The sequence below is a fragment of the Agelaius phoeniceus genome, chromosome 6 (assembly GCF_051311805.1).
Source record: "Agelaius phoeniceus isolate bAgePho1 chromosome 6, bAgePho1.hap1, whole genome shotgun sequence".
NCBI classification, from domain to species: Eukaryota; Metazoa; Chordata; class Aves; order Passeriformes; family Icteridae; genus Agelaius; species Agelaius phoeniceus.
Window position 1 is genome coordinate 16824615 of NC_135270.1, and position 13662 is coordinate 16838276.

General features: G+C 53.0%; 1 protein-coding gene across 1 annotated transcript in view; it reads right to left on the reverse strand.

Annotated features, from left to right (window-relative positions):
* Window positions 1-13000, reverse strand: part of CD81 (CD81 molecule) — a 33921-nt gene extending 20921 nt beyond the window's left edge. Inside the window, exons 1-2 of the mRNA XM_054634574.2 lie at window positions 12843-13000; window positions 1954-2068 (exon numbers count right to left, since the gene is read on the reverse strand). Coding sequence (XP_054490549.1) covers window positions 1954-2068; window positions 12843-12908 — 181 coding nt within the window. The 5' untranslated portion in view covers window positions 12909-13000. The remainder of the gene's footprint in view (window positions 1-1953; window positions 2069-12842) is intronic.
* Window positions 13001-13662: the final 662 nt, after the last annotated feature.

Here is a 13662-nt window from a genome sequence, read left to right on the forward strand (position 1 = left end):
AGGAGCCCCTTCCCTGGGGCTGGAAAGGCCAGCAGGGAACAGCTGCCTGCGCCCTGGGGGCTGCAGGGGTGGCTGCTCTGATCTTCTGGTCTGGGAGCTGAGGGCAAGGACTGCTCCTCTCCTGCTCCTGCTGCAGCCTGAAGTATCATGCCTGGTACTCTGCAGCTTTGCTGTTCCCCACAGCTTCTTTCTCCCACTTCCCCATTTCCCTCAAATCCATTATTTTTCCTCTCCCATGACACACAGACAACCCTGGAAAAACAGCCTTTAACAAACAGCTCAGCTTTGGGGTAGGGAAAAGGACACACAAAGAAACCAGGAGACACCAAATCCCTGCTTTCCTACTTCCCTTCTCACTCAGTACACACCCTATGATGGAAGTGTTCCTCCTCTGACAGTGTTTATTGCTTCCCCCTGTCCTGCAGCAAAGCCTGGCTGGCCTTTAAAAGCCTCCTGACAAATCCCGGGACCAGCACCCTGTGCCAGACACCAAAAGATGGTATTTGCAAAGGAAAAAAAAAACCAACAGAGCTCTGGAGGCCAAGCCCAAAGAGGTTCCCGTTCCCAAAAGCAGGAACATTGTGTGCATGTGTATACTGCATGCCAGAGAAGAAAAAGGAGGGAGTATCAGTTGTAAGAGAGAGGAAAAACGGGGGGAGCAGGGGTGGGGGGGAAAGCAAAAAGAAATCCCAGTCTTCAGACTCCAGAGGTCTGGCTGGGAAAGGCAGCAACTGAAAGAAATGCTCTGCTGTTATTACTGCATGGAAATTACAGCTGCCAGAAGGAATCCAGGCCAATCTGTTGCTGAATATAACTTTAAAAAGACAGCCAGCCTCAACTCATGGGCTGCTCACGGGTGTTGGAAAGGGGACCCACAGTCCTTCTCCAATGCCTTGTGAACAGCAAAGGCTGAGGACAAAGACAAAATAAGGGTGGAAGAGTAAAAGATGCTCAGCAGGCAGGAGGGAGTGACCACGCCCCATGCTCCAGGTCCCCCAGGTTTGGAGAGAACTTATTAACTAGGGAGGTAGCAGTTGTTAGCCCCCCCAAAAGAAGGAGAGGTTTGGACTGGTTCCTGGAAAGGAGAGAGTTTAACTTCTTGTGAGCTCCCTTTTCTGTTTTTAAAGATGAGATCTACAAAGGGAAAATGCTGCAAATAGAGCTCTGGGTGTGAGGCAGGAGAAGAGAGACAGCAAGAGAGAAAAACCCACAGCTATCTACAGCAGGAGCATCTTCTGTAGCCAGGGACAGGGCTCAGGCATGCTGTTCCATAGGCAAGCAGGGAAATGAGAAGGAAAACCCTTTCCAGAAAGTAATTTTAGCTACAGGTGAGAACAGGACATGGGATCAGACGATGTTCCCAGCCCTGTCAGCTCGTGCTCCAAGCCAGCTCCTGACTGGCAGCCAGCCCCTCCTGCACGCCTCTCCCCCTTGTCTGTGAGGGATCATTGGAGAACAGGGGAAAAACAGGGGGTTTCAGCTTCCAGCACGCTGTCAAATTAGCAAAAATCATGCTCAGCTTAACCGTAGAGCACAGAGGCTCCACCTGGCCCTCCTGGAGAACATGAGTCACACAAAGCTCACCGAGCTTTGCCTCCACTGCCAGCCACTCTGCTACTTTTACGTCCCTTTGGACAGGAAACAAGACACATTTCCAAGAAGTCCCCCCTCTTCCCAAACGTGCTCTGGAGAACACCCACGACACCACAACACGTCCTCGTGCATTTTTAGCTGCTGTGGATTTGGACTCTGCTCTTGGGCCACAGCCAGCGTTTATCAAAGGCTCGGGCTGGCACAGCAGGGGATATTTTGGAGTACAAGGGCAGCGGGAGGTATTTTTATTGTGACCTCCTTGGTGCTCACCTGGAGCTTTCTGGCCTGCTTTTGGGTACACTGCAGCCTACCCTGGGGCACACAGCCATGAGCAAGAGCAGCACTCCCAGAGCTACTCACCAACGTAGAAGGTGTTGGGGGCCTGCTTTTCCCCCAGCTGCAGGTACAGGATATTCGTTGTCTGCGAGTCATGGCGGAGCCACAGGGCCACTCCCAGGATGATGCCTCCTGCCAGCTGGGGAGAAAACAGAGGGAAGCAAGGGTTATCCACTCCTCCAGCCACATCAGACCCAGACTGGCAGCTTTCAGCCAGGAGCTTTGCTTTTCATCTTACCACAAACATACAAGAACATCCTTTCTAACCATCACCCTTGCAACATGCTGTGTGCCCTACAGAGCATGAGCCATATGATCTTCCTTGCTCTATGAGAAGATCCCCTCATTCTGGGGATGTGCAAAGCCCTTTACAGTTCCTGCAGGAGTTTTCTTTCTCAAGAGGTATTTTATTACGCTTTATTATTGTTTTCAGTGGAAGCAAGCAGGAGATGTGCCACTAAGGTTTTTAGGAGAGCTTTTCAACAGAAGTTACAATCAGCCCCAGTTGATAACTGGGATGTTATCACCCCATTTCATTTCTCTGTGAGGTACAAACAGAGTTGGGGAAGGGTCCATTTTTCCCCTCTGCCCCCAAGTCTTGCATGCACACTACTGCACATCCAGGGTCAGGCTTCCAGTCGAACACACCCAGTGTTCCTCAGGCACACAGAGCTTTCTTTCCTCAATGTCCTAATACAGGAATTGAAGTGGAGCAAGGCGTGGGGTCAGGCCAAAGCCCCACCACACCGTCTTTGGGGGCCTCCAGGCCAAGACTGCTGCCTTGCCCATGCAGTAAAACAGCAGAAGAGCAGTGCACCCACACCCACGTGTGCGCAGCGACACGCAGGACTGACCAGGGCAAGGACAAAAACACACTCCAGATGTGGGAGGAGACGTTCTGCACATCAACTCAGCCACTGGGATATTTATGTACAAACAATGGGAAGTTTCTATGACTGACTTCCTCACTGTTTTCTCTTTCAGGGAGGGGCTGGGAATGGCCATGGGAGGTGGGAGCGGATATGGGGCACTACAGCAGGGAAGGTGTCACAGGGAGGAACTCAAGGGAGAGCTTTCCCAGCATGACTCACTGTGTCCTCTGTGACATCTCCCTTTCATTTAAAAGTATAACTAAGAAGGGAAAAAATACAAACATCTGGGAAAAAACTCAAACCCTTAAGAATTGCAATATCACTGCTGTGAAATGCTGAAATCACCTGTTCAAATGCCAATTCAATTTTGAGTGTCCTAAATCCTTGAAGCCATTCACCTTACAAAAAGGAAGAAAACTACCAAAGAATATAGAAGTGCAAACATGCTACTTCTAAAAGAGTCTGAATCAGGTCAGTTACAGGCATGACAGGCACCATGAAAGTCACATTAAAAAAAAAAAGGAAAGGAAAAGGAAAAGAATAGAAAAGCAGGGCTTTCCCAGGAAAGGTGTAAATTCTCCAGTTGTGCAAGCACAACAAGGAACACAGGAGGACTGGGATCTGCAAGACAGGCTGTCGATGGGAGCCTGGTTTTCCCCCCTGGGAGCTCAGCTGGGTGGTTTCCTCCTTGCTCATTTCTACAAATCCCAGCCACAGGATTTTTCCAGAAATGCCACTGAAGCTGGGGCAAACCCACACCATTTCCAAACTCACAGGGCAAACTGCTCTCAGGGTTTTTCCACTATCGGAGGGAGAAAATCCCCACCAGCTCCTGGAGACGAAAGGAAATCTTTGCTTTTCCCCAGTCTGCCAAAGTAATAGGCTTTTAACACTTCTCCCACAACAACCAATGCAACTTCCCTGCTGGCACAGTCCCTCATCCCTCCTGCAATGAGGCCAGCCTGAGGTTCTCCAAACACTGGCTATGGAGAAAAGTCACGAAAGCCAGTCTGTGCTCAAGTCCAGCTCCAAATAAGGCAGGTTGTGGCTTTGCACAAAGTTACCCAAATCCAGCCTGGAGTGCCTCGTTCATTGTTGGAGGGCATAACAAAGTTTGTGTTTTTACTCTCAGAAGAAAGAATATGCCCCTTAATTAATCCATGCCACTCAAAGTAAAGCCCTCTTGGTAGCTGCTAGGAGAGAAGACATCCCAAGGAAAGTTTGGATTTCTCTGGCTGGAAGAGGTAAAGAAAAAAGGCTGCAGCCTTTTTGGTTTTGGCTTGTTCCCTGCAAGGACACATTGCTCTGCCCTGACATGCTGCCCTCCACACCCAGCAGGGCCACCCCAGCACACGCTGCCCTGCCACCCATGGCGAGGTTGGGGTGACACCAGCAGCTCCTTTCCAACCAAACTTGCTTTAAAATGCCTGACAGAACTGAAAGTAGGCTGCAAGTGGTCCTCAAGATATTTTTTAATCATTTGGGAACACCAGCTAGAGGGATGGAGCCTCTTCTAATGCATCACACCCACCCCAGCAGTGAGGTCTGCCTGAGACAGCCAGCTGAACCAACTCCAGATGTTCCTGGTTTCATCCTGAATGTGCCCCAGGAACATCACACATCCATCCCGCACCGCCTGACTCCATCTGCATTTTTAACAGAGCATGGAAGACCTCTGAATGGAAGCTTTAATCCAATAGCAGCTGTATTTCTTAAGAGAAAATGACATACACTTACTAATGAAAACAGCGTTTGGGCTACGATGAGTAACTTTTTCCATGAGAACCATACATCCTCCCACCACCAAGAAGCCCAAAACGGAATTAAGGCTCTTTCTTCGCAAAGCAAAGAAAACAACAGGGAGAAAACATTGTCAGCCTGCCACAGTAACTCTGCCTTCCACTGTACCTTGCTTGGGATAATCTCGTTTTTAATAGAACAACTTGTTCCAGGTAAAAGCTTGATGTTTTCTCCCCCTTCCATCTTACAACTGCTGTTTGCCAGCACGAGAAGAGCTCCAACCACTGGTGGCAGCATCATGCTCTAGGCTGCATATCCTCATACATATCACGTTTTTTTTCTGCTGTGGATATCTGTAATCTCACACAGGTTATCCCACTGATCTTTCTGTTCCCAGCTTGTCAGACAGCAGTGTTGCAGAGGCTGGGCCATCACTGATCATGATATGGTCTGAGTGCCCAGCACAGCTCTCCATTTAAATTTTTGGGGACTGCAATAATCTAAAAGCTGCAAATTCAGTGACGCCAGCAGTGTGTCGGACTTTGACCTGCTTTCCAAAATCCGACCTGCCCAGCCTGCTGTTCTGCTGCCAGCACCACAGCACTCATGGAAGGCACATCAGTGGTGTGCTCCCCAGGATGGGGCTGGCCCCGGAGCTCCCGCCCTGAGCAGCTTCCCGGTACAGCAGAGGTGGTGCTGCAGGCTCCGACATTTCCTCTTTACTGCTATTTTCCAGCCTCCAGAGATTTATTGCTTCTTCCACAGACAGCTAGACTTTTCCAGCTGGATCATCCCTGCCTAAGGCTTGCTTCTTCAGGAATGCTGTTCCTGGTTGACACGGGGGCGGGGGAGTCCCCATGGAATGCTGCCTAGGGGCAGGAAAAGGCATGCCCTGTGTCCCCAGTGGGTGATGGAATGGCAGCCCATGAGGAGGTTATCAAAAGATGAGCACCATGATAAAAGCACGTGTGCTGTCCTGGTTTGCTGCCCAATCCACGGTGCACATAGTGAGGCTCCTTCCTGGACTAAGCCTCACCAATGGACATACTGTTCACCCTAAAATTTCCAGATCCAGCTGCAGGGCAAGGGAACAAGCCCATTTTTCACAGCTTAGTCACTCCTCCCCACGAGAAATTCTTATGAATTAGGGGTGCAAGGAATAACCCCATTCCCCTTTTAATGTGGTGTACCCCGCTTGTGAGTTTCCCCCACATTAACCTGTTGCTCCCTAAAACTCACATATGCCAGGATGTGCATCACCTCCCCATTCCTTTCCGCTGCCCTCAGCCTTTTTCCTCCTGCTCCCTTCCCTCCACCCTTCTCTGAAACAGACTTCCTGGAAGGGAGGAGGAGAAGAAAGAAGTTCTGGCTATAGGGCAGCTTGCTGGGCATGCCAAAGCAAAGCAGGCAGACATCCTGTGGAGGTGCCAGCAGTTTGACGATGCTGTATTTTAGCAGTGCCACTTCCCACAGCCACGGCTGGCCCTGCCTCCAGGTCCTGCTTCCCAACCTGTGAGAGCCCAAGGGCTGGGAGAGGCACTCGCCTTGCTGGAAAAACGCTGCTGGCAGAGCTCACGCCACGGTGCCTGGGAAATACCACAGTTACTAACAAGAAGCAGGATGCTGCCAAGAAAACTTAATGAATTTTAGCTGGTTTATGATTAAGGCAGACAACTGGAGATTTTTAACAGGTTCTCATGCCGCAGAGGTTTGCAATTTCCCTTACACCACCTGGAAGTAGAGCCCTTTGTGAGGGCAGCACCCAGACCCCACCCGAGAAGCCCAACCAGGGCTCCCCATGGCTCCTCTCCAACACTACCTGCAAAACAGCTGAGATGGAGTGACAATGAATGCCCCTCCTTGCAGGTGTGGGGAACCAGGATGCAGAAAAGTAAAGGGCTTGCCAAGGCTGAAACATGCAAGAAGCCCCTCATATGGCCAGGAACAAACTGCTTTACTCCCAGGTAATTTGTGGGTCTCTAGGTGAAGCAGCACGAGTAGAGAAAAAGCAAGGAGATAGAGACTCATAACTTGATGGAAACTACCTTTGGAAGGGCAGTACAAGCCCTTGCAAGATCCATGCTAGCACATTACAGGTCCTGCACCACCAGCCTGAGGACTGAGTCAGGAAAGAGAGGGACACATGGAATGTGCCCAAGCAGCACCACACCTTCCCACAGCCTGCACATCCCTTCCTGAAAAGCAGGAGATTAACTTCTTTTCTACTGCAACAGCTGCACCTCATGGAGCTGCTGAAAGGGCATGGGGTGCAGCAAAGGGCTGACAGCTGAATGGTGGCCCATGAACCTGGGAACTTGGGTTCCATGCTGAGACCATCTCCATCTCGCAATGTCAAGGCTTCACACCGAAGAGTCAGTTGAAATTTTAAGGTGAGATGTGTTAGAGATCACTGCTGGGCTGCATGGTGGGGTGGACTGTGGGATGTCCTGGAGCCCTTGGGACGGTGTAAGCAGGGGAAGGGGTTTCAGCAAGACACAGAGTTGTAGTCTGAGAGGCACACAAGCCAGAAGATTATCTTGGCACAGGCACTCACAGGCAGCAGTGGCAGATAGGGCTCTGTGACAGCACAGGCGAGGGCTTTCTGCTGCCTTCCACAGCCATGGTGCTCCACAGCCACCAAAGGTCAGGCTGAAAGTTTGCAGGCAAGGCCTGCCCAGGAGCTGCAGAAAAGGCATTTGGGAAGAGCACCATGCCCTGCAGGCAGGAGGAGAGCAGCCTGCAGCCCTGCTCCCAGCAGCACACCTTCCAGCAGCGGCTATTAATAGAGCTGCCTGCCGGAGAGACATTCTCCACTGGTGCCTATAGTTACCAGCCCTACAACACTGCAGAGCTTTTCAAAACAAGCTCCACAGGAACACTCCCAGAGGAGCAGCATGCCAGAGGCCAAATAAAGCTTGATGGATGGCAGGAGAATGGGAATCCAGCACCAAAACCCAGGAGCAGGGTCCTATGATGGGGAGCACCATGACCACAGGCTGCTGCCAGCCTGTCCCAGACTGATACCTGCTGCAGACAGAAACAGCACTTCCCAGGGTCTAACTGCCCTCAGCAGAGAGAAAAACAATTTGAGATATTGCTTTAAAATTAATTTGGCCCTGTACATAAGCATTTAACTACAATGGGGATACAACTGCTTTCCCTTCTTAATAGTACAGTGAAAGGCACTGCCACAGCGCAGGATCAAAGTGTTTCTCACTGTTAATGCTCTTGCAGAAGATAAGTATTACAGTGGCTGATAGCAGAATAACGTCAGGGAAACAGAGCCATCCCCATTCCAGCCAGCAGCGCTCCCTCCTTTCAGCTGCAGCCCAGCCCATTAAGTGCAATCAGGTTCCCCCTTGGGCAACCTTGTGCACACAGAAACTTCAGAAGAGGTTTTGTAGGTGATGGAAGAGCTGTGCTCACTTGACAGAGTGCCCTAAAACATCCCAAAAAGACATCAGCAACAAAACTTGAGTGTAGGTCCTGTGCCTGCTAAAGAAACCTCTCCCTTGCCCTGCAAAGACAGGTATGAAGCAGCTGCAGGATCAAACACACACAGGGAAATATGCTTCCCTGTACATTGTCCCAGGATTCCAAACAAAACCTGCAGAAGGAGATGCTAAACCAGCGTGAGGTCCTTGCTGCTCACCAGGCTCTCTGCAATTCCCAGGGAGACCAGCAGCCCAACCAGCCAGGCACTGCCACCAGCGGCACTGGAGCAGTGCTCAGCCCATGCCTGCACCCACAGCAAGATCCAAGCTGCTTTGTTAGTCCACAGTTATTTCAAACCTGTGTTTCAGAGCTACAGGAACCCTGAGATCTTCCATTATTCGTTTAAAGCAGGGGTACACAGCCACCCTCCTCACCACAATGGGAGGGTCATGTGTCACCCAGCAAAAGCGTTACCATGGGACAACTGCCACAGAGAGCTGCCACCTCCCCACACTGTCACCTCTCATCACCAACACTCAGTGTCTCTGAGCAGCCTTTGCAGACTCCAGGCTACAGTTAACAGATCTTCCGGTGTTGCACAAGAAAATACGCAGCGCCTCTACCTCTTCCCTTTCAATCACCCCTGTTGAGACAGACTCTCACTTCCACCTTCCCTCTGTTCTTGCCCTTCCTTCCCTTTGCACCCAGGCTGTACAGCATCCCCTCAACACACAGAAGAGTTAGACAGTGCCTGGAAAATGGCATTAGGAGCAAGCTCTTCCTTTTAATTAGACACCTCTCTGCTAGGGCAGCCAGTGGTGCTCTCGACCTGGAAGGCTGCCATGGGCTGTATTAGCTAATAAGCTTGAGCGATCCTTCTCTAAGCAAGTCAATTCCTCCTTGGTTATGTTTAATTATATTTTAAAATAGCTTCAGCCTCCCCAGGGACCTTTTGCAGCAGTGGTCAGTTCAGCCCCACACACTGAGCTCTGCTATCGGGCTTGGAACATCCAGGAGAACAGCCAAAGTCCAGCCATCCCAGTTCTAGGGATGGGATGGAGAAGCAGCTCCCTGCTCAGGCTGCCCACCACACCAGCCAAACTGCCCAGTAACAGCTACTGCTCCCTCTCACAGGGCAGTGTCCACCTGCCATCAGCCACCCCAAGGTTTCAGGACAACTTGGCAGCACAGAAAAACTTTTGTCTCTCCAGCCCTGTGTTTTGCTAACCAGGTGAAGCCTGCAGATACTGACCATGGCCTCCTCCACGACTTCACTCGGTGGGTGCACTGTGAGACACATGGGGACCCTCTCTCCTGGGACAGGCACTCATTTGTACATCCCCACACATGGGGACCCTCTCTCCTGGGACAGGCACTCGTTTGTACATCCCCACACATGGGGACCCTCTCTCCTGGGACAGGCACTCCTTTGTACATCCCCACACATGGGGACCCTCTCTCCTGGGACAGGCACTCCTTTGTACATCCCCACACATGGGGACCCTCTCTCCTGGGACAGGCACTCCTTTGTACATGTGGTCCATGCAGCAGCCGCTGCTCCCTCAAGAGCCACCTTGGAGCAAGCACAATCTTGGCATCTTCTTCTCAAGAATGCATGCACAAAGGAAAAGCAATCCCAAAAAATCAAATAAAACTGAAACATCTCAGGTACAATGAACGAGCTGGCAGCAGGGTCACCTTTTCCTTTTGCTTTTTCAACACAGCAGCTTTGAGAAATTCCCCCTGTGCTGCCGGGGGAAGGCAGGGGGAGGAAGCCAGAGGGGTGTCAGTTTATTTACACTCCAGCAGGATAGCGGGGCTATATAAAAAAGTTATCAGAGTAACTAAGGCTGAGAATTGCTTCCTTCTTCCTCTTGGGCACTAGAATAAGCTCCTGTGCAGCTCAGCATGGTGCCTGCCAAACTTTGGGCTCTGATTCTGGCTTGTTTTCATCAACAGCACCGAGCAGCAGCTGCACACAAAGCAAATCATAAGCAAATAAGCACAGGGAGCCCATCGGCCCTTGCATAATAACCAGCTGGCGGGACTAAAGGGCTGCAGGTGCCCTGTCTCACACCTCCCTGTGGTTAGAGGTGGTTTCCCAACACAGCCAGCCTGCAGCAAGGGTGCTCAGCAGCACCAGTCCTGTCCTTAAATGTCACCCCGCAAAAAGGATCATCACATTTTGCTGTTGACCACAGAATCCCACCCCTGGGGGTGCCAGGTTGGCAGCTAACTTGCCTTTGTGGTAAACCTAAAATTCCCCTCACCTACTAGCTTAAAGAGCAATGCAAAAGGGCTTGAAAACTCCAAGATCTGGTATTCAACCACCATTCAGCTGGCTAGCCCCACAGAAAGCCTCGTTAATTCTAATGAAATCCAGGCTCCCAGTCTGCCCAGGAGACAGTGCAAGGGGACCAGCAAGTCCAGCACTGGGAGCTGTTTTGGGGAGCCAGTGGGTCCCAGCTCACAGGCATCCCTCCTGGGGAGGAACTGAAGCATCTACCCCCACTTACAGGGAGCAGCACCCTCCAAAAGGGTAGGGTGAGGCACCAGAAGTCACAACGGGGCAATTATACAGATTGCCAATTCCTCTTGGAAGCAAAATGCCCATTTATAAAAGATCAGATCTTTTGCAAGACTTTGAGGTGAACAACTGATCCTGCTGAGAAGTGGAGGCTGTGCAGAGCCCCCAGCATCCTTCCTGCCACCCAGGAGACCCTTCCTCGCAAGCACAGCCGGCAGCTTCTTCGACAAGAATGGCAGGAAATCAAGACCAGAAGGCAAGGAAAAAAAACTGGGATAAGCACAGAAACTCGGAAGGAACAACACTTCACAGACAACCATACCCGCCTCCATCCGGCCATTTTAAGGGTGGAGGAAAAGGTTAAAAAAAACCAACCCGGAATTATCTCTCATTCACGCAGCTGGCAACACATCAGGTATCAATTAACGCCGCTGTTATCAGAGCTTGTCACCTCCCCCTTGGCCAGTGTTATGCCCAGACACAAGGCGAACAGGCCTGAAGTGAGCACCCCCTTGGTTAAGCCCTACACCCGCAGGGATGGGGACCCCCAAAGAGCTTCCCCAGGGAGGAGTCCGCAGGCAGAGGCTCCAGCCAGGCAGTGCCACTCCAGGTGCCAACGCAGGGTTTGCTCTGGAAGCCATCGGTCCCCTTCCCCTTCCAGCCCTCCTTGACACATTCGCTAATATAAGCAAGCACTGAGAAAAAAAACAAATCCCAAATCTTTGACAACAGAGAGGGATGTCAGACAAGGGGTACAGGGCACTGGACAAGGAGCATCCAAGCGGTGCCTTGCCTGCCAGGGTGGGGCTGGACTCACTTCCAAGACAAAAAAGCATGCCGTGGAATGGAAAGCAGAGTATTTAAAACACAAAACCAGCAGCCGGCTCGGGCATATCTCGTTGCCCCCGAGCGCAGAAGCAGGAGAGGGACTCCTGCCAGCCAACCTCGCTCTGCCGGAGGCTGTTTCTAACCGGGACAAACCTGGTTTGCAGGGAAACCGGGATACGCCGCCTTTTGCTAAATTAGCCGCATGTCTGCATGGATTATTTCAAGAAAAACTTTCTCAGGAAAGGCAGCCTCTCCAGCCTGGATAGAATTTGCATCCTAAAATAACTTCTCGGGCGGCGGGGGCAGCGGTGCCCGGCGCGGAGCCAGGGGACCGGGTCCGGCTGGGCCGGAGGGTGCGGGGCCAGCCCCGGACTGCCCGTGTGTGCCGAACGCCCCTGGCCAGCCCCGCACCGCCCGTGTGTGCCGAACGCCCCGGGCCAGCCCCGCACCGCCCGTGCGTGCCGAACGCCCCTGGCCAGCCCCGCACCGCCCGTGCGTGCCGAACGCCCCGGGCCAGCCCCGCACCGCCCGTGCCTGCCGAACGCCCCGGGCCGGCCCCGCACCGCCCGTGCCTGCCGAACGCCCCGGGCCGGCCCCGCACCGCCCGTGCCTGCCGAACGCCCCGGGCCGGCCCCGCACCGCCCGTGCCTGCCGAACGCCCCGGGCCGGCCCCGCACCGCCCGTGCCTGCCGAACGCCCCGGGCCAGCCCCGCACCGCCCGTGCCTGCCGAACGCCCCGGGCCGGCCCCGCACCGCCCGTGCGTGCCGAACGCCCCGGGCCAGCCCCGCACCGCCCGTGCCTGCCGAACGCCCCGGGCCGGCCCCGCACCGCCCGTGCCTGCCGAACGCCCCTGGCCAGCCCCGCACCGCCCGTGCCTGCCGAACGCCCCGGGCCGGCCCCGCACCGCCCGTGCGTGCCGAACGCCCCTGGCCAGCCCCGCACCGCCCGTGCCTGCCGAACGCCCCCTCCTCTGCGGCGGGCGGCACGGCCGGCACCTCCCCTCCCTCCCTCCCTCCGCCTGGCAGCATCCCTGCATCCCTCCCTCCCTCACTGCCTCCTTCCCGGGAGCGCCGCTCTCCCCAGCGCAGACCCGCAGCGAGAGGGGCAGCGGGAGCCCCCCCGGCTCTGCCCCCCGCCCCGAAAGGCGCCCATAAACATCTGCAGCGAGCATCTTAAAGGTCCTTTCCAACCTCAAACCATCCTACGATTCTACCTCCCCCACTATATATCTATTTTTAAAATAGACACAAAATATACATGTACAATTACATACATATGCATGTATTAAAATAAAAAAACAAAGGTTGATCAGCCCCTCCGCCCTCCAAAAAATAAAAAAATAAAGACAAGAAAAATAAGCAGCCCCTAAGGCACATCCCAGACAGCAAGTCTCAGTGCTGGGGGGCAAGAAGGAGGCTAAACCCAGGCGCAGGCAGACGGGCCATACTGCAGCCCCCTTATTTAAAGGCTGGGGGGGCTCAGCCCCGCTTCCCGCCGCCCCTGTGCTCACCCAGAAGATGAAGTTGAAGACGAAAAGGAGGTATTTGATGCACTTGGTGCAGCCTTCCACTCCCATGGCGACGGCTCTCCCAAATCTGTGCTGCCTGGTTGAGCGGGCGGCGGCGGGCACACAAAACCCGCCCCGCGCCCGCCCCCGCGCCCCGCCCCGGAAACGCCTCTGGGACACGCCCTGGACACGCCCCTGGACACGCCCCAGGAGCAGGGCTGGTACAGGCACCCCCTGTGCCTTCCCGAAACCGGGGGTCGTCTACTGTTTCCCCGGTTTTTTCTTCCCTTTTTCATTTTTCTTTTTTTCCTTTTTCTTTCCCACTTTCCCCAGTTTCTGTTTTTCCTTATTCCTCTTTTCCTTTTTGCTTTCCCCTCCTTTTTCTATTATCCGCCTTTTTTATTTTTCTTTTTTCTTCGTCTTTTGAATTTTCCCTTCCTTCCTTTTCCCCCTTATTTAATTTTTCCCCTTCCCTTCTTTCATTTTTTCTCATTTTTTTCTCTCTTCTGCCCATTTTTCTTTTTTCCCCTCTTTTTATATGTGCTCTTATTTATTTCTTTGTTTTTCCCTTCTTCTCGCCCTCCAGGGGCAGCTCACAACAAAATTTCCTACACACAGATAGGAGCCACGGGGGCAGGTGTTGGGGGGCTGTAGGAACCTTCCAAACCTGACCACCATCCCTTAAAACTTGCTGCCCCCTCCTAAATATCACCAGGGACCCTGGGGTGCAGGGAGAAACCTCTGTGAATAGGTTGCAGGAGGTTTTGTATTTCTATACAGGAAAGTTTGAGGGTGCATTCATGAGGGGATTTCCCTCTCCCAC